This window comes from Prunus persica, chromosome G4, assembly GCF_000346465.2.
Source record: "Prunus persica cultivar Lovell chromosome G4, Prunus_persica_NCBIv2, whole genome shotgun sequence".
NCBI classification, from domain to species: domain Eukaryota; kingdom Viridiplantae; phylum Streptophyta; class Magnoliopsida; order Rosales; family Rosaceae; genus Prunus; species Prunus persica.
This window is the reverse complement of record NC_034012.1, coordinates 11,078,016-11,099,050: the sequence shown is the minus strand read 5'-3', so window position 1 is coordinate 11,099,050 and position 21,035 is coordinate 11,078,016. Positions and strand designations below refer to the sequence as shown.

Genomic DNA, 21,035 nt, shown 5'->3' with positions numbered 1-21,035 from the left:
AAATTGTGAAGGATTGTACGAGATTCAAAATTATTCCCACCGATCCGCCGGTTGTGTTGAATGAGACGTCGCTCCACGATTCACTATCAACCGATTCGCCATTGGACTCCCCAATGGAAACGGAGTCACCACTCCTACGTCCGCCGAGACCGATTGGGAGAAAGGCGGCAAAGGCCAAGAGAGGGGGCACTTCGAACAATGAATGTGTACAATTATTGGAGCAAATAGCTAAGAACACCTCACTAAGAATTGAGAGAGACTTGAAAAGAGATGAAGTGGATAAGGCACGAGAGGAAACATTTGCAATTCAACAGCAGCATGCACAAGAAAAAGACATGGATGATAAAGAGATGAAAATCATGGCCATGGATACGAGCCATATGTCTCCTGAAACAAAGGCCTATTGGAAGCATAGACGAAGGGATGTGATGAGAAAAAAACTTTTCCATGATGACGGACCTAGCAATACCGATTGGTTAAATGATGAAAACCATTAGGTTGTATTGAAACACCTTTGCCATATGTTGTATTGTTGTATTGTTGTATTGTTGTATTATCCTTTAATTTGTTGTATTGTTTCCTTTTCATTAAATAAAAAAGTATTAAATAATATGACTATTTATTAAAAATATTTGAGCATCAAAACAAAGATTAATTAAAACAAAACCTTAATTTATTGCAAACAACACACAAAACAAACCATACATAAAAGCATAATAATAATAAATAAAAGCATAATTCCAAAAAACACCACACACAAAATAAAGCATAATTAAAAACAAAGCATAATTCCAAACAAAACACTAATCTTGACTTCATCCATTGTGATTGCCTTTCATCTCCCACAAGTGCTCGATCAAGTCAACTTGACGTCTCTCGTGAACATATGAAGATTGCATTTCTTCATAACGATCAATCATGGGGTTGTTGAATCGACCATCCCGAACTAACGGTTCGGGCTCCATTGGTAGTCCATTTAGTCCCATCGGCCTTTCATATATTCTTGTCAACACCGTATTCATGAGATCGAGTTCAAACACCTCTGGAGCATCGTAGTCATACTCATCCTTCACAATCATGTTGTGGAGGATGATGCAAGTCATCATAATACTCCGCAGCACCTCCTCGTCTAGCATCCGAGCAGCACCCCTGATAATTGCCCAACGAGCTTGCAAGATACCGAAAGACCTTTGCACGTCTTTCCTGTAACCTTCTTGAAATGAAGCAAAGCTTCTTTCCTTCTCGGATTGGGGATTCGGAATTGTTTTCACGAATGTTGTCCACCTAGGATAAATTCCGTCAGCAAGGTAGTACGCACCAGAGTATATGGTATTGTTGATTTGGTACGTGACCTGAGGGGAATGACCTCGTAATACCTCGTCGAACACCGGAGATTGGCCAAGGACATTGAGGTCATTCTGAGATCCGGCAACCTCGAAGAAGGCATGCCAAACCCAACAGTCGAATGAAGCTACGGCCTCCAAAATTATACTTTTTTGGCCCTTTCGATTCCCGTACTCTCCTTGCCAAGCAGTAGGACAATTCTTCCACTGCTAGTGCATGCAATCAATGCTTCCAATCATGCCTGGGAAACCTCGAGCCTCTGCTTTTTGTAGCAGCCTTTGCAGGTCCCTTGACGTGGGTTTGCGAAGGTACTCATTCGTGTACAAATTTTTCACTGCATCACAGAATCTCACCAAGCACTCTAGGATAGTTGATTTTCCCATCCTTGCAATCTCATCCACCTGCTCTGCAGATGCCCCATAAGCAAGCATCCGCAAAGCAGCTGTAAGTTTTTGCTCCGGAATAAGACCCAAAACTCCAACATCATCATGCTTTTGAATGAAGTATGTGTCGTAATTACAAATATCATGCATGATTTTTTTGAAACAAATGTGGCTACATTCTATATCTCTCTCGAAACTTATGAGCAGGATATAACGAATTTGGGATAAAGTAATCCTCCAAGAGATTCTTACCCGAGACTCTCTACGTCTGTCCACATTTGGGGCACGAGGACGACGATGTTGCCTTGATTGATTAAGCATACACACCACTGCTGCAAGCATTTGTTCCTCTTCTTCATCGGCGTCCCGATCTTCTTCAGCACGTCTACGCAGGATTTCTTCCCTTTCTTTCTGTTGCCTCTCTAACACCCTCCTCAAGTTTGACATTGAGAGTAGAATGTGTTTTGTAAAATCTGAGAAATGAAGGAATAGATAAGAGATGGTGTGAGAGGTATGAGTTGATAGTGTAGTTTTATAGAGGGATTCAGAAGATAGAGATGACACGTGGCACAATTTTAGAGGATGAAAATCTTATATGAAATTTGAGATTATAATTTTTAAAAAAATTTGAAAATCTTATCTGACAGAGATGACACGTGGCACAATTTTATAGGGTGAAAATCTTATCTGAAATATGAGATTATAATTTTTTTTTTAATATCTGAAAATCTTATCTGACATGGGACACGTGGCACAATTTTAGAGGGTGAAAATGTTATCTGAAATCTGAGATTATAATTTTTTTTTAATGAATATCCGAAAATTTTATCTGGAATAAGACACGTGGCAATCGAGATTCTCATCCGAAAATCTTTTCTGAAAAATAATGGACACATGACAACCAAAAATATTATCCGAAAATTTAATTACAAAAGATTATCAAAATTAATGGTTTAAAGTATAAAAAAAATATAGGAAATAAAGTACAATGAATAGTATTTGCCTTAGACTTACCATAGACTTAGTCTTCATAGGTAGAACTACAAATAACAAGACTGTCACTATTCATATGAATAGTAGCAGCCCTTGTTTACCCTTACTTTAAACTTAACCCTTATGGGTGAAGTTGTTCTAACCGGAGCTGAAGCTAAATTTGTGTACCCGGTTGCAGTCCTTGAAACTCAATGAGGACCACATTTGGAAAAAGCTGCCAGCCCAACAATTTTTTGGCTCACTTGCCTTGCGACTCAACAGCGGCATACTTGCCCATTTTGATAGTTGCCGACTACTTTTTCTATTTTTTTAATCAATTGGCCAATTGCAACAAGCTTGTCTCATTGTTTTTGTTTTTTTTTTTGTTTTGTTGATAAAGTTACTGACACTACAACCCTCAAGTTCTAAATGGCTAGGGTTTTTTTTTTATAACTATGTTTTCAAATCTTGTCCAATTTTTTATTTTTTTAGGTTGAAATGTTCACACACAAAAACCTAATATAAATAAATTAACAAAAAATAAAAATAGCACCTAAATTAAATTACATCATACAAAAAATATCAAACTCCTAATATAGAGCACCGAATATAGAGTCTTTCACCGTGGGAGAGATGCTTTTAAAGCCCCAAAGATTCTATCAGAGCTCTAAATGAGGTTCTATAAATCCCTTTTATAGCCTCAACCATTGGGTATGGCCTTAGTTATATAGCCCAGTTAGAGTGAAAATGTCACAAAAATAGGTACTCAACAAAATGAAGTTCACAGGACGAGGCATGCTCTGTTTCTTTTGGTACTCTTTTGTTCTTGTTTCCTCTACTTTTTCAGCTCAAAGCTTCAAAGAAAATGAAGAAATCCGAAGGTCTCAGTTCCCAGATGGCTTCTTGTTTGGAGCCAGCACTTCATCTTACCAGGCATTTGTCTCTTCTTCTTCTTCCTCTTCTTGAATTCTTTCTCTGCTGATCTGCAACTATCTCAACTTTGAATTTGCTACCTCTTTTGATTTTATAAGGTTGAAGGTGCTTATCTTGAAGATGGCAAGAGCCTAAGCAACTGGGATGTTTTCTGTCACACTCCAGGTAAACAAAGAACTAACAATGTTGTCAGAACCCCACCCAAAAAAAACAAACACACAAAAAAAAAATCAAATCTTGACATTATATATTTTTATTCTTAATATTTTCATGGATTTTCAGTAAATTAATGTCTATATCTTAAAAATACTTCAGGAACAATAGAAAGTAATGAGAATGGGTATGTCTGCAGACGACCATTACCATCGCTACTTGGTAAGTCTTGAGAACAATTAAAAGAGAAAACAAACACATAAAATATATTGAGCAAATTAATTAACTTTTTGAGATGAACTTTGCGTGTATATGAATTTATATAGGAAGACATTGAGCTGATGCATTCCCTGGGAATGAATTCATATCGCTTCTCTATTTCATGGGCTAGAATTCTACCCGGTATGTTGTTTCATATTATCTTAATTAATTAGTTTTTTTTGGGTTAATCTGGGATATTTGCAACTCAATTAAAATGATCTTCTTGAGCCAATAACAGATGGGATGCTCGGCAAAACCAATCCAAGTGGGATCACCTTTTATAACAAACTTATAGACCATCTGTTGCTCAAAGGTACATAATCTGATCTACAATTCAAGACCAATTAAATTTTTTCTAAATTAAAATATATGTACGTGCATGATTTGGATTTTGGATGCATAATGCAGGGATTGAGCCATTTGTGACAGTTCACCACTATGACATGCCCCAAGTTCTAGAACAAAGAGATGGGGGTTGGCTTAGTCCACTCTTACGGTACGATTTTTATTTTATTTTTGAAACAACACTATATTTGGAACTCTTGGCAATTAAGCTTTTACTGATTTTGCAAGATTTTTTATTGAATTCTTTGTTGTTGAAGGGAAGAATTTGCACATTTTGCCTCCATATGCTTCAGGAGTTTTGGGGACAGGGTGAAGTACTGGATTACCTTCAATGAGCCCAATCTCATGATTGAGTTTGCCTATATAAGGGGATGGTACCCACCAGCTCGTTGTTCAGCCCCTTTTGGGAACTGTTCAAGTGGAAATTCTTATACTGAGCCTCTCATTGCAATGCACAACATTTTAATAGCTCATGCGATGGCGGTTGACACATATCGTAGGGTTTTTTGGGTACGTAATTTGGTAATTGCATGTAAACATTGTTTGACATCTTTTGGTCTGACATATAAGCATAAATAATTTCTCAAAAGCATGAAAACACACATATCAAACAGTGATTTGTCTATAGGGAATTTGAACTTGTATTTTCCATTGCGATGCGAATATGAACTTGTTCTTAGCTGAAGTTGGAAACGTTACCACTTTTTGGGTTTAAATTTGAGGGTGCATATATGTGATAACTTTTATGTTGACACAGCCAAAACAGCATGGGTTTATTGGAATTGTTGCAAATGCACACATGTATGAACCGCTGAGAGATGATGAAAGGGATTGGCATGCTGTTGATAGAGCTTTGGCTTTCAGTGTCGCATGTTAAGTGTTTATTTTTCTAATCTGTGTTTCTACTAATTTGCTTATAATATTATAAGATCTGATCACAGCACAATAGAAGTGTAGAAATTAAGAGTACACAAAGCATGACTAAATTTTTTTTTCTTTTTCTTAACAGGATGTTTGATCCTTTAGTGCATGAAGATTACCCTTCTGAAATGCGCAAATGCGGCTTGGAATTGCCAAGGTTTTCCCACAACGAAAAACAGCTCTTAAGAGGCAGCATATATTTTATAGGCTTCAACCACTATTCAACTCTATACGTCAAGGACTGTATCCACTCTGCTTGCCCCTTAGGCGGTGACCATGCCATCTGAGGCTTTTTCAACACAACTGGGTATCGAGATGGCGTACCAATTGGAGAACTGGTATATCGAACATTATTCTTGATATAATCAGTGTGACATGTTACGTTATCAGACTATAATGCATGACATGCCCGTGCCTAGCAAACAAAATCATTTGGCATAGCTATTGTACCCTTGCATCATCAGCCTTGTTATTTCCCCCTTCTTTTCTTGGATAAATTTTCATAATTTATTTCTTCTTCCATGGTTATTGGATTTTGGTTCCTTCACATATTAGTTAACAAGGTGCTCTCAACTTGTGCTGTGTTTCATAGACTGGAATGCCTAGGTTTTTTGTGGTTCCGAGAGGCTTGGAGAAGATGCTTGATTATCTAAAGCAAAGATACAATAACAAGCCCATGTTTATTACTGAAAACGGTATAAAGCCAATATCACAACTTGTGATTGAAAACCTGTTCATATATCCAACAATTTTCTCAACTATGTGGCAGGATACTCTTCACCAACCCCACAGACTGAACTACAAGATTGGAACAGGATCAAGTTTCACAAAGCTTACATGGCCTCTGTGGCCAGAGTAATAAGGTATCATCAATGAATTAGTTCTTCAATAATCCTCAAAGGAATGATATAAATTTGCAATATTAATTGTGAAATTCTAATTGACAGGAATGGGGCTGATGTTCATGGATATTCCATTTGTTCTTGATGGATAATTTTGAGTGGCTCAGTGGATACACCACAGGATTTGGTTTATATTATGTTGATCGAAAAACGCTGCACCGAACTCCAAAGCTTTCTGCAGGATGGTTTGCTAGTTTCCTCAGAAACAATAGTCACAACGACAGGGAAGAAATTAGGGCAGCTTCAGGTCATAACAATAATATTATATTTAGCCAACTGGATGCTAAAGTTGCTGAAATGTAGAAAAAGTCCTTGTTAATGATAATGATGAGACTTGTAATACTTTTTGGCCAAAATTATTATGGCTTGTCATATTATATTAAAGAGCTTTTAGCTAGCTACTTCATTGGCCAAACTAAAATCAATTTTGGGCATAAGAGAAATGGAAACCACCTGTTTATCTCCATATGCAAAACTCTAAATAGTTGGCAAATGAAAAGACCCTTCAAACGAGTAATGGAAAATTTTCTTTTCTGATTCACTTCTGTTTTTTCATAAGGTTTGTTCGTTGTCCCAGAAATAGAATGCAGTGAATTATAGATGGCCCCTCACCTTGTGTATTAAATATTCTTCCCAACGAAATCTAGCTCACTGAAAAAGTGCCTTGATTTGTAGATTAATGGTTTCAGGTTCATAATCCTATAAAACGTTGGGAGCACATGCGGATCTAAGTGTGGGCTGGAGTTTTTAGAATATACAACTTAGGCTAAGTTGTTCATGCCCAAACTAGGTGAATCAAATATTAGCCTACACCTCTATGTAGAAATAAGCCCATCTCTGTACAATCCCAACTGTTAGAATGATTGGAATCCCAACTGTTAGAATGATTGGAATTGGAATCCCAACTGTTAGAATGATTGGAATTCACGTGATGCATTTTTATAATAAAGATAAATACTTTTTAATATAATATTGTAGGGGCTGTTCTTGTTTAATCCAAGGGGTTTGAATTAATTTTTGAAGAGCTTAGCAAGCTACTTCATTTGGCCACACTAAAATCAATTTTGGGCTCCACCACTAATTGGGGGCATAAGAGAAATGAAAACAATGTTGTTGGACTAACCATTCCAAAAGAATTAATCAAACAATGGAAGAAGTTCGCCATAGATTTACGTTGTCAGTGCTTGGAGATTTATGTGGCCGAGGGTCGGAGAGAAAAGAGTGTGATCTGAGTTAAAACCAAGACTTGGGTTAAAAGAGTTGAAAGAAAAAAGAAAACAGGTGTCTTTTTGTAAAGAGGCCACGTCGTATGTGGAAGCATTGTCCTAAGAAAACTCCCTCGCCTTCAATATCACTTGTATAAAATAATAATAATAATAATAAACTTCTTGCCATACCCAAATGTTCATATATATACCAACTTGATATCACGAAAATCGAAACCAACAAAATGGAGCTCAGGGGAGGCTACCTCTTTTTCTTGTACTTGTCCTCTGTTTTCTTCATTTTCTCTGTTGAAGAACAAGTCCAAAGGTCTCAATTCCCAGATGACTTCTTCTTTGGTGCATCCACTTCATCTTATCAGGCATTTTCCTCTTCTTCTTCTTCTTCTTCTCATCAAACTCTTTCTTTATTTCTGCAACTATCTGAACTTTGAATTGGCTTTTCATTCAAATTTTTAAGGTTGAAGGTGCTTATCTTGAAGATGGTAAGGGCTTAAGCAACTGGGATTTTTTCACTCAAATTCCAGGTAACACTAAATATTATTTACTACAAAGCTTGTTTTTTTAATTTTTCATAGATCTTTGTACTCACCAAATTAATATCTGCACAGGAAAAATAGCGGATGATGACAATGGAGAAGTTGCAGACGACCATTACAACCGCTACTTGGTATTGAACTTTCCATATAGATCACCCCTTTCTCATCCACTTTCCTTAGAAAACAAACACATAACAGTGAGCAAACCATTTAACTTTCTGAAATATTCTTGTGTGTATATGAATATATATATATATATATATATATATAGGAAGACATTGAGCTGATGCATTCCTTAGGAACAAATGCATACCGGTTCTCCATTTCCTGGGCTAGAATTCTACCTGGTACGGTGCCCGCTTCGTGTTATCTTAATTTGGTTTATCGTTTAATCTTGTTTTTTGTTTGCTTTGTTCTGTTGTTAATCTGGGCTTTTACAACTTAGTTTTAAATTGGAAATGATCGTCTTGAGCCATTCACAGATGGGATGCTGGGCTCAGTCAATCCAAGAGGGATCATCTTTTATAATAAACTTATAGACAATCTTCTAAGCAAAGGTACCTGTGCATGAGCACTCGATTTACTAAGTAGCAAGTTACTAGCCAAATTAAACAACGTTTAGTCATCTAAGTCTGCTACCATGCAGGAATAGAGCCATTTGTGACAATTCACCACAATGACCTGCCCCAAGTACTAGAACAAAGAGACGGGGGTTGGCTCAGTCCGCTATTAAGGTACGAGTAAAACTATTTGCACTAATCAAATTCATATATCAGTGATCCGTAAGTGTGGTTCAAATAGCAATATTCATTACGGCATTCTCTGCTATGATAAGTGATATAACTATATGTCAAGCTTTTAGGAGTTCTCAAGAGTTCATTCTTTCACTGTTGGTGCAGGGAAGAGTTTGTACATTTTGCCTCCATATGCTTTGAGAGTTTTGGAGATAGGGTAAAGTACTGGGTTACCATAAATGAGCCCAATATGGTGGCTGATTTTGCCTATCTCAGAGGACTATTTCCACCGGCTCGTTGTTCTCCACCATTTGGCAATTGTTCCACTGGCAATTCTGACATTGAGCCTCTTATTGGAATGCACAACATGTTAATAGCACATGCTATGGCTGTTGAAATTTATCGTACTTTTTTCTGGGTACGTATTTTTTTTCATTATCAAACTTTTAACTACTTGATTTTTTATGATACAAGCGATAATCTAGTTTAAACTAATCTAAATGATGAGAAGGGAAATTCAAACTCGGGTATAGAGTAGAGAGCACATCCGCCCATATCTGCTTAACTACGTAATTAATGTTACAGCCGAAACAAAATGGATTTATAGGAATTGTTGCGCATGCATTCATGTATGAACCGCTTAGGGATGAAGAAAGGGATCGGGATGCTGTTGATAGAGCCTTAGCTTTCAATGTGGCCTGGTAAGTGCTTCTTCAATTTTGTTTAGCCATAATTTATTAGTAATCATATGTCGAGTCCCTTAAATCTTAATATACTTTATTGAAAAAGTTCTATTTTTTCAGTCCACTAGGAAAATACTTTTTTTAAATAACAACCACCATGAATAAAATATTATTTAAACCAATCCGAACAAATCTATTCCGAATTATTATAGAATAAAAAAAAAGAAAAGAAATGGTGCTTCATTTAGAAATTAGAAAAAATTGGACGCCATATAAGCTAATGAAACTTGTGATAAATTTATTGTATAAAGAAATCCTCGATGACGCAAATTGAATTATATAAAAAAAAAAATTATAGTCAAATGTATTAGTTATGCAACAAAATAATAATTATAAGTTATTTATTTTCAATTTGTCATTAGGTTTTGCATGACTTGCTGCATTCTTTAACCTCACTAATTTAATAAAAAATGTAGCTTCATAATCTTGAGATCCGCCATTTCTTCGCTGGTAGGCATTTCCAAAGACTCGTGTAAATGTTCAAAGAAAAGCAAAAGCCTTGGTATGGAACCCACAAAACATCTTCAGATTTTTAACATGTCTAAGTTTCATCAAGTGGATCAGATTCACCTGGCCCACACAGATATTGTAGTTGTTAGCCCTCATGTTAAAATCCAAATCCCTCTTAGAATTTTGTTTAAAATTTGGTACGATGGTAAAGATGATGTCATGAGATATTGTTACAAGTTTATCCAAATTATAACACGTATGTTTATTAAAATCAAAACTGTAAATTCTAAATGATGAATCTTAAACCTATCACAAGTGTTATAAATTGTGTGAATTTGAGAATAGAAGTGTACAAAGAGTACACAAATCATACTATAGGTCTTTAGTTTTGTGTATTCTATTTACTGTTTATACAATAGAAGTGTACATGGAGTACACAAATCGTATGCAAAAAGTACGTACGTGACTATTTTTTTTTCTTTTTCCAAACAGGACATTTGATCCTGTAGTGTATGGAGATTACCCCGCTGAAATGCGCCATTGCCATGGCTTGGAGTTACCAAGGTTTTCCGCCAAAGAGAAACAGCTTTTGAGAGGAAGCATAGATTTTATCGGTGTCAACCACTATTCAACTCTATATGTCAAGGACTGTATTCACTCTCCTTGCCCCTCTGGGGGTGACCGTCCCATCATGGGATTTCTCAACACAACTGGGTATCGAGATGGGGTTCCAATTGGAGAACCGGTATATAAAACATACTACATTGTTATATCGTAAAACAGTATGACATAATATGTTGTCAGACTATCAACTTATACGATCTATAGTTTAGATCGATAGTCTGAGAACATGATCTTCTTTGTTGCCTAATTGGTTTTTGGTTTCCTTTCTATATTAGCTAACAAGGTCATCAACTCGTGTGTTGTCTTTCACATACAGACTGGACTGGCTGATTTCTTTGTTGTTCCAAGAGGCATGGAGAAGATCAATTGACTATGTTAAGCAAAGATACAATAACATGCCCATGTTTGTGACTGAAAATGGTTAGTGGATGCACAACTTGTTCATTTCATTGATTGTAAACAGATTCATATATCGAACAATTTTTTTTTTGTTTCAACTATGTGGCAGGATGCACTTTACAAACACAAGAGAATGAACTAGAAGACAGGGATCGGATCAACTTTCACAGATCTTACCTTGCCTCTTTAGTCAGAGCAATAAGGTTTTTGACAAACAATTAATTTGAGTCTCTTCGATATTCCTCAAAGCAATGATATATATAATATAAACGTGGAATATTAATTTTATGATTTTAATTGACAGAAGTGGTGCTGATGTACGTGGATACTTCGTTTGGTCCGTGATGGATAATTTTGAATGGCTCAATGGATACACCAAAAGATTTGGCTTATATTATGTTGATCGGGAAACACTTGAGCGAACTCCAAAGCTTTCTGCAGGATGGTTTGCTAGTTTCCTCAGTTGATAACCAAAATAAAGTAATTAGCCAAATGGAACCTGAAGTTGCTGAAATGTAGTTTATATCACACATTCACTTCCATTTTGTTGCATGTTTCTCTCTTTTATTTGGAGGCATATATGGATATTGAAATTTCTATCTTATGTCCAAAGTTATGATTCATGATGAGTTTTCGGTTTTTTTGTTTTTGTTTTTTTTTAATTCAACAATTGTTGATGTCCATCACAAAAAAAAAAAAAAATGTCACAAGACCACATCGTTCTATCATGGCCATTATGTTTCTTTAATTTATTTTGAGTTAATTTCAATTTAATACTCTAGACTTGTGCTAAAATATGATACGGATGCACTATCTTCCTATTTTAAGGTTTAGGTTTTTAAGGTTCAATCAATCACACGTTTTTTTGGGTCATATCAATCACACGTTTCTGCTAACAAATAATGAAGTCTTCTTGATCCATCAAACACAAAATATCTTTTTTGGAAGAGAATGATGATGACAGTGATGGCTATCACAATAACGATGAGGAGGATGAGGATGATGTGTAAGCATTATAAGGTCACACACTCGTTGTACTTGACTGGGACTCCGAGACAGATACCAAAATCAATTCGAACAAGTATTATGAAGCTTATACATATGTGATTAAGATATTCTATTTAAGTATTGAAGTCCTAATATAATTTAAAAAGTTGGACATGGTGATCCGGTTACTTGGTGATTAGGTTGAATTCTAATAGGATTGTAATGGGAGAGTCCTATTAGAATTACACCAACTAAAGCTCATTATAAATAGGATAGGTCCGTGCCTTTGTCAAGCACCGAATCACAAAAGTTCTTGAGCCCCATTGAGATAGAGTGATATACATAGCTTGTTAAGGAGGTGGAAGACTTGTCTACTGGAACAATGGTTTCTTCTGTAGGTATTTTGTGTATTATTTGTATGTCTACTAAGATGTTGTGAGACTAACATGTGGTATCAGAGCCAGGTTTTGTCATACTTGTAATACCTATAAAGGCAGCAGTGTTTGCTAGAGGATAACCAAATTCTGCAGTTTTTTGTTGTAAATTTAAAGATTACTTTTATGATTGGTTTACAAACCATTATGCAGGAAATTATACAGTCAATCCAAATAGTTCCTAAAGGATATCATAATCAAATAAAATAGCCAAAGCAATTTTTGTTGGTTATGATATATCAATTGAACAAAAGAAAAGGATTGAGTTTGTAACACATATTGAGATATAGAGAACAGTTTTGCCAAAGCAAAGATGTGCAAAGTGTGCAAATTCCACATATAAGTGAAATACAAGGAGAAGATATGGAACCTGAACAAGAACACGGGAATGAAATCCAAGTCCAGGAAACTCAAGATGTGAACAATGAAGTAGTTCAGCCACAAGAAGCACCAGCCCCACAGAGAAAATATAACAGAAATAGAAGACCAGCAATATCCCAAGATTATGTAGTGTATTTACAAGAATCAGAGTTTATGGCATCAGATTTTGAAGATCTTTTATCTTTCAATGAAGCAATTAATAGTCCAAAGGTATTGAAATAGAGAGAAGCCATGAAAGTGAATTAGATTCAATGAAAAACAATCAGGTGTGGGATTTAGTGGAGCTGCCCAAAGGAGTGAAGCCAATAGGGTGTAAATGGGTGTTCAAAACCAAGAAAGACTCAACGGGTAACATAGAAAGATTGAAGGCCAGATTAGTTGCAAAGGGTTTTACTCAAAAAAAAGGAATAGATTACAGTGAAACTTTTACCCCAGTTTCAACTAAAGATGCGTTTCGCATTATCATGGCTCTTACTGCACAATATGACCTGTTTTTACATCAAATAGCTGTAAAGACAGCCTTTTTAAAGGGGAGACAGGATGAAGAAGTATATATGGTGCAACCTGCGGGTTTTATAAAGGATGGAGAAGAGCATTTGGTCTACAAACTCAAAAAGTCCAATTATAGACTGAAGCAGGCATCAAGGCAATGGTACTTGAGGTTTGATGAAGTTGTAAGCTCATAAGGCTTCACAGAGAATCCAGTGGATGAGTGTATTTATCTAAAATTTAGTGGGAGCAATTTCATCTTCTTAGTACTTTATGTCGATGATGTCTTACTGGCCACTAACAATTTGTCTATGCTTGCTGACACAAAGTTTTTCCTGTCATCACATTTCGAGATGAAAGATATGAGGGAGGCGTCTTATGTGCTAGGAGTGGAGATACACAGAGACAAAAGTCGAGGTATGCTTGGCTTATCAAAGAAGGGATACATAGAAAGAATGCTTAAAAGATTTAATACGTTATCTTATGCATCTGGAGAAGTTCCTATTACAAAAGGAGACAAATTAAGTAGAGCTCAGAGTCCTCAAAATGAGTTGGAGAAAAAAGAGATGAAGATCAGACCCTATGCATCTTTAGTGGGCAGCTTAATGTATGCTCAAGTATGCACAAGATCAGACATTGCCTTTGCAATTAGTGTGTTAGGCAAATTTCAAGCAAATCCAGGGAATGCACTTTGGATGGCAGCCAAGAAAGTCAAGACATATTTGCAAAGGACCAAGAGTTTTATGGTTTATCAAAGACAAGAAAGCTTGGAGTTAGTAGGATATTGTGATTCTGATTTTATAGGTTCTCTAGATGATTTAAAGTATACATCAGCATTTGTTTTCTTGTTAGCGGAGGAGCTGTTTCATGGAAAAGTTTAAAGCAAAGCATTGTGGCTGCTTCAACGATGCAGGCTGAGTTTGTTGCTTGTTATGAGGCCACCATCCAAGCATATTCTTGGTTGAAGAACTTTATAATAGGTTTGTGTGTGCTGGATTCGATTGCTAGACTTGTGCAAATTTTCTGTGATAATAGTGCAACAGTATTTTATTCTAGAAACAACAAGAGGTCAGCTGTGTTGACGTGAGTCTCCTAATTAATCAAGGAGATTTACTTCCTTGATTAATTAAGGGATTTACTTTCTTTTTTTTTTTTTTTATATAAGTGATAAATCATTGTACAATTAGGAGATACTTTCCTAATTCTTTACTATATCTAATTCCTTGTAAAACCTTTATATGTAAACTCCTATATATACCTCATTATGGAGAAGAATAAAGAACAACCTAAAGTATTCAAGCCATATACATATTTTAGCATGGTATCAGAGCCAAGTTCTCTTGTGACCTGTGCTTGCGTTCTTCTTGCAATTTAAGTGCTCTCCTCACCTCTTCTTCAAGGGGGGGATGGGGGGAGTGAAAAAGATATGTTTCTCTTTCTCATGAAGATATTGCCTATTTCTTGACTTCGACGACCCTATCTCTTTAGAGGGAGAATGGGAGTGAAGAGAAGTTGTCTCTAAACCCTTATCTCAAATTTCCCATATTCAAATCCAAAACCCTAAATCAAATTCCTCATATTTGTTCCCATATTCAAATCCAAAACTCTAAATCAAATGCCTCATATTTTTTCCGTTGATGTCTCTAAACCCTTATCTCAAATTTCCCATATTCAAATCCAAAACCCTAAATCAAATTCCTCATAATTTTTCCCAAATCCAAATCCATCAAATCTAAAGTCCTCAAATCCTCTTATCAAAATCCCTAAACACATACCCTCAAATCTTATACACATACCTCTTAAATCCAATTCCTACATCAAATTCCTCACCTGAAATTCCTCACCTGCTCATATCATATCTTACTTCCGCTGCGATGTCAAGAACTCATACGATTCTCCATCTTATTGCAGACTCACAGAAGCATGCAGTCAACTCAGACTCCTTCTTCTATCACCACCACCAAAGGTTCTACTCTTCATACGTCTTCCAAGATCAGATATTGCATACACACAGAGTGTGGAAGAATATTTTATGACTCACTTACCAGGGCATTCGTGACATATATGCACCAACTTGAGGAGGAGTGTTGACGTGAGTCTCCTAATTAATCAAGGAGATTTACTTCCTTGATTAATTAAGTGATTTACTTTCCTATTTTTTATATAAGTGATAAATCATTGTACAATTAGGAGATACTTTCCTAATTCTTTACTATATTTAATTCCTTGTAAAACTTTCATATGTAAACTCCTATATATTCCTCTTTATGGAGAAGAATAAACCCAAAGTATTCAAACCATATTCATATTTTGGCTAGTTTTGATGATGCAGAATTGTGAGAGTAAATTTTGCATATCATTTTCAGTTATTAGATATGCATTGAGGTAGAATTTTTATGTTTTGATTTTGCTTAACTATTTAAGTTTCATATTTGGTTGATACAGTTTCTCATTATACTTCAGTTAAGTATTATTTGTCTTCATGATTTATTTTCATGAATTAAAGCTTGAATGCAACCATATAGAGCTTCGTTTTAGAAGCATTAAGTGGACTTGGTATATCTATATACATGCAGTTCACATATAAAGAGCATATAGAGTATAAAAGCTTGAGCCAAAGCATGACAACTTTATTGGGGTTTTATAACAAACACTATATGTAATTTACCTTCTTTTGAAACATATACATCTCGTAAGATTGATGTATTCTACCTAGAACACAACTAACTTGGTTAACTCCAAATTTATGGTAGAAAGATGGGGATTGTTGCTTAAGAAGTCTTGTTCTTGCAAATATGGACTTAGCCAAGTTGGTAAGAGCGGATGTGCTCCCCACTCTGCACCCGAATTCAAATCTTTCTCCCCGTAGTTTATATCGCTTGTATAAAAAAGAAGTCTTATTCTTTGTTTATTATTATGTTTTGGATTCTGAATTCTAGTTCCTTATAATATTACACCTTGCTTCTTTTATTTCGGCTTGCTATATTGTTTCTATTGACTTGGCTAACTTATTAAATGGTTGAATCGTTTACTCTAACATGGTGAAAGTTATAGATCAAATCAAAGTGATATTTTCTGTTGATAGCTAAGAAGGCCAAAAGGCCCGAAAAGAAAAGCTCAAATCCAAGATGCCCTCGTTCCTAGAACCTTGAATATAGGGGGAGATGGGAATCGAAGATATGTAGTAACCCAAAGTGAAATTTCACTCACATTTACCATGATATCACTTAATTATTTACTGTGTAAGAGGATATTTACTGTGTCAGAGGATCTTACTTATTTACTCACAATTACCAAATATTAGCTTTCATAGTCAATATATTGTAGGATACATGGGCCATATAGATATCCCTTTTCGGACTGAAGACCCCACATATGAGATTGCCCGATTTCATATATGTAACATCGAGCGTTAACTGATTAGTAAGTAAATAATTAATAATAATTTATTTTAATAAAACATAAATAAAAATCTCCTATTCATGTACCATAAACACCACCACTTTTTCTTACTCATAAATTAACTATTTCGCTCACACATGCATAGCATGTGTAAGGTCTTTGCTTACTTGCATAACATGCATAAAATGAAAACGATGGCATGGTCTTCCTTTAGTTTGCTATTTACCCAAAAAAAAGCATTTAGAATGGGTGAGCAGTCTTTACTTTCCTCTTCCTCTAAATCTGTTAGAAAATTATAATATTTATATTTAATTTTTTAATAATTGAATGGAAATTAAATTGTGGAACTCGTGACTTTAAGTACATGACTTTTTGGTATGTATTCATTGAGAATAGTCATATTCTTAATCGAGAAAAAATAAAATATTATTTATTTTGTTTGTAAAATAATAATATTTTATGTGATAAGTTGCAATGTTTCATAGAAATTGAAATATTGCACTTCTTGGCTTAAGTTGCATTGTTTCATAATAAATGAAACATTGCACTTCTTGGCTTATGGTTGCAACATGAAAAGACACATTTGTTGATATTTTTCAGTCACATCTTTTTTGAATAGAGGCCTTGTTGCTTATAAATAGAGAAAATTCTACAACATTTCATTTCATCCAATTGTCATCCAACAATAGTAGTTTTAAGAGCATTCATAGCATTATATTTGTTAGAAATATAGTGAGTGAGTAAGAGAGAATTCATACACAAGTTTGAGTTCGCTTTTCTTGGGGATTGTAGTGCTACTTCAACAAGAAGTCAATCGTTGTATCCTGGGAGACGTTTGCCAAGTAAATCCTAAAAGCACCTATGAGGAGGCAATTTCGTCTTAAGGAGCTAGAACCAAGTTCTATACTCGATCATCTGTAAAGTATTCTTAATTTTCCTTATCGTTATTTTCTTGTATTTATTTTGAATTTATAGTGAAGTTTTATTTTCGAAATTCTATAAATATAGCAATTATCTTTATATTTATACCAACAAAATCATCATCACTCTTTTCTTCTCCATGAAATATCCATTTACTCATTTCATTTGCATATAAATGGTCCTCAACTTGATGTGGAGACCTATAAAGTAGGTTGTTGCCTCTATTACATGGGCATAACATTTCAGTGATCCCTGGTTTCATGTGCCCAATTGTGAAATTAATGAACTCTTTCACCCCATGAATAAATTGTGTTTTTCCCCTAGTGTGCATATGAATCCAACTCCTATCCATCTCTAATCAAACCCAAAAATGAAAGAAAAAAAGAAAGCAGTGGTGATTAGTCTAAATTTGGGTTTTATGGTCTTCCAAGTAGATGTATGAAACTAGCCTAAAGCAAACAAAATTGGTCAGAAAATCAATGGATTGTGAAATTCCACACAATATACAACAGTCTAATCAGGACATGCTTTGTTTATATTAGAAGATGTCCACTGCAAACTGAAATTCACAACAAGCGGTAGATAAATAAATAAAACGTAATAATCAAAACTGAAATCAAAATTGAACCTAAAATCAAGCTCTGCTTGGGTACCAAAAGAAAACCTAGCTGATTTAAGGACACAAAGTTTTGCTTAAAGCCTTTATTTATCAAATCAAACCTAGAGAACTAGGGAATTAGGGAATAGAGAATCAGACTCAGAGTCATAATCGTACTCAAATCAAACTCAAATGAAATCAAAACTAACATTGAAAGCAAAGAGAAATAGAAAGCTCACATGATATTGGGAGAAAAGTTAGAAATCGAAACGACAGAGACGAAGAAGACGATGCTCATCGAAGAAGACGATATCACTTTCTCTAGTCTCGCTCTGAGCTCGCTCGTCGAAGAAGACAGTATCGCAGGTCTTGCTCTGAGCTCTCTCTGGTCTCGTTCGTCAAAGAAGATGGTATCGCTCTCTGTGGTCTCGTTCTAAGCTCGCTCGTTTTTTTTTTTTTTTTATAGATGCTTTTGCTCTTCTCGCTCAAAAGACGGGCGTTTTGAAAACCAAAAATAAAGGTTAAAAAAAGTTAATTGGTCACTGATGAATTAAATAACATAAGTAAGGCTAGCTTGGCATATGTGTTGGTCACTAACTTTATTATTTAAGTTGTTTTTAGTGACTAATTTAAATACTGGTAAAAAAAATTAGTCATTAAAAAATAAAAAATATGTCTTAATTAATTTACTGACCATGTAGTATTATTGGTCATTAAATTCATTGTATATGTGACCATTATTAATGTGGTCATAAGGAAATTGGCCACTACTGACCTTTTTTTCTTGTAGTGGTATATGATTGTGATTGGATGGGCCTTGGATTTCCAGACGGGAGTATCTGATTGTGGTTAATGTGGTATTTACTTCTTGCTTGAAGGAGTAAATACTTCAAATCACTCCACTCTTGATAACTTAAGAACTCATCATTAGATGTTTAAGTGAATCTCACAACGCATCAATGACTAGAACACTATTGTTAACACAATTTTTTTTATCCTTCTCGTATTTGCCAGCTAGTCTCCCATGTCCCAGGGAAAACTAGCTTTATACCTTATTAGGCGTGTACCGCAAGGATTTGCCATCTTGTAGCAGACATGAATAACGTAGTCTTTAATATGAATATGATGGGACTTTCTTTAAGGATTTGCCAGAAAGTACGCGTTTCAGTTAACAGTCATTTTTATCATTCATTTCTGTACCACAAGACAGCACCTATCTGTCACAGCGACAGGGAAGAATGCCAACTGGAAGCTAAAGTTGCTGAAATGTAGTGATAATTGTAATACTTTTGGCCAAAATAATTTTTAAAGAGCTTAGCTGGCTACTTCATTTGGCCACACTAAAATCAATTTTGGGCTCCACCACGAATTGGGGGCATAAGAGAAATGAAAACAATGTTGTTGGACTAACCATCCCAAAAGAATTAATCATACAGTGGAAGAAGTTCGTCGGAGATTTACGTTGTTAGTGCTTAGAGATTTATATGGCCGATGGTCGGAGAGAAGAAGGTGACTTGAGTTTAAACCAGAACTTGGGTTAAAAGAGTTGAAAGCAAAAAAAAAAACATATGTCTTTTTGTAAAGAGGTTATGTCGTATGTGGAGGAGGAACTCAGGAGCAGTGGCAGATTCAGGATTCGAAATCTGACTGGGCAAAATTTACATTAAAAACTCAATATTTTGAATGAATCTCATTAATAAACATAAAAATATACACATAATAGAAGGGACATAATGAGTCTTACCCTCAAATGCATCTCTATACATATTTATTTCGGTTGGCTATATTGTTTCTATCGACTTGGCTAACTTATTAAATGGTTGAATCGTTTACTCTTAACATGGTGAAAGTTATAAATCAAATCAAAGTGATATTTTCTGTTGATAGCTAAGATGGGAATCGAAGATATGTAGTAACCCAAAGTGAAATTTCACTCACATTTACCATGATATTACTTATTTACTCACATTTACCAAACATTAGCTTTCATAGTCAATATATTGTAGGATGTTACATGGGCCACATAGATATCCCTTTTCGGACTGAAGATCCCCATATGAGATTGCCCGACTTCATATATATAACATCGAGCGCTAACTGGTTAGTAAGTAAATAATTAATAATAATTTATTTTAACAAAACATATATAAAATAAAAAATCTCCTATTCATGTATAGCATGTGTGAGGTCTTTGCTCACATGCACAACATGCATAAAATGAAAAAGATGGCGTGGTCTTTCTTTAGTTTGCTATTTACCCAAAGAAAAGCATTTAGCATGGGTGAACAGTTTCTTTTTTGGCACGTTACATGACATGGTCAAATTATACAAGTAGAAAGAGTAGTTCGCATCTGCACTAGATCAACTAAATTTGTTGGATCATATAGTGTTGTCTAATCAAAATCGCAGATTTTGAATTCGTATCGTTGTAGTTGAGACGAAGTTCTTATTTTCTCCTTAAACCTTCAGTTTGTCGTGACCAGGACGGACCTATCTTTTGGCTAACCTGGGCTATAGCTCTCGTGACTTTGTCTTTTTTCAGTCTAAACAAACTAGAGATATTTAGTGATATACTTATTCTTAGCACTAATATTATAAATAAATTCTACACCATTGAATTTCTATAAACAAATTCAAAAAAAAAACCCAAAAAATGACAGCTAGCCTTATTGAATTTAATATTGATTATTAAATTACTTTGATGCCTATTGAGTGTTTTAGGTATTTTTATGAGATTTTGGGGTTGAGTTTGTTTTTAGAAATTGATGGCAGTTTTGTAATTTATAAGAAGTTAAAAGCCTCTTTGTTATGTTATAAATAGACTTTGGGTATATTTCTAAAGTCTATTTCATGTGTGATATCTCTTAAAACTATAAGAACCAAATCGTAACTTCGCC

The 21,035-nt window shown here is 35.1% G+C and overlaps 2 protein-coding genes and 1 pseudogene across 2 annotated transcripts; all 3 read left to right on the top strand.

Annotated features, from left to right (window-relative positions):
• LOC18781164 lies at window positions 3,326-6,615 on the top strand (annotated as a pseudogene).
• On the top strand, window positions 5,628-6,517 carry LOC109948611 (beta-glucosidase 18-like). Its single transcript, XM_020562275.1, has 4 exons — window positions 5,628-5,650; window positions 5,919-6,007; window positions 6,082-6,175; window positions 6,322-6,517. Exons 1-4 carry the CDS (start codon window positions 5,628-5,630, stop codon window positions 6,515-6,517), a joined length of 402 nt encoding a protein of 133 aa, XP_020417864.1.
• On the top strand, window positions 7,665-11,532 carry LOC18778439 (beta-glucosidase 18). Its single transcript, XM_020562274.1, is given in 13 exon segments — window positions 7,665-7,799; window positions 7,898-7,964; window positions 8,049-8,107; window positions 8,248-8,323; window positions 8,459-8,533; window positions 8,623-8,710; window positions 8,876-9,128; window positions 9,296-9,411; window positions 10,396-10,648; window positions 10,844-10,891; window positions 10,893-10,947; window positions 11,036-11,129; window positions 11,231-11,532. Coding segments are annotated over 13 exon segments (1,482 nt in total). The 3' UTR covers window positions 11,394-11,532.

What these genes read in the sequence shown, in the direction of transcription:
- LOC109948611 (XM_020562275.1), top strand. Translation starts at nt 5,628, where the DNA reads ATGGCGTACCAATTGGAGAACTG. An exon ending in GCGTACCAATTGGAGAACTG is followed by an intron (nt 5,651 to 5,918) that starts GTATATCGAACA and finishes TGGAATGCCTAG; the next exon opens with GTTTTTTGTGGTTCCGAGAG. An exon ending in TCTGTGGCCAGAGTAATAAG is followed by an intron (nt 6,176 to 6,321) that starts GTATCATCAATG and finishes TGAGTGGCTCAG; the next exon opens with TGGATACACCACAGGATTTG.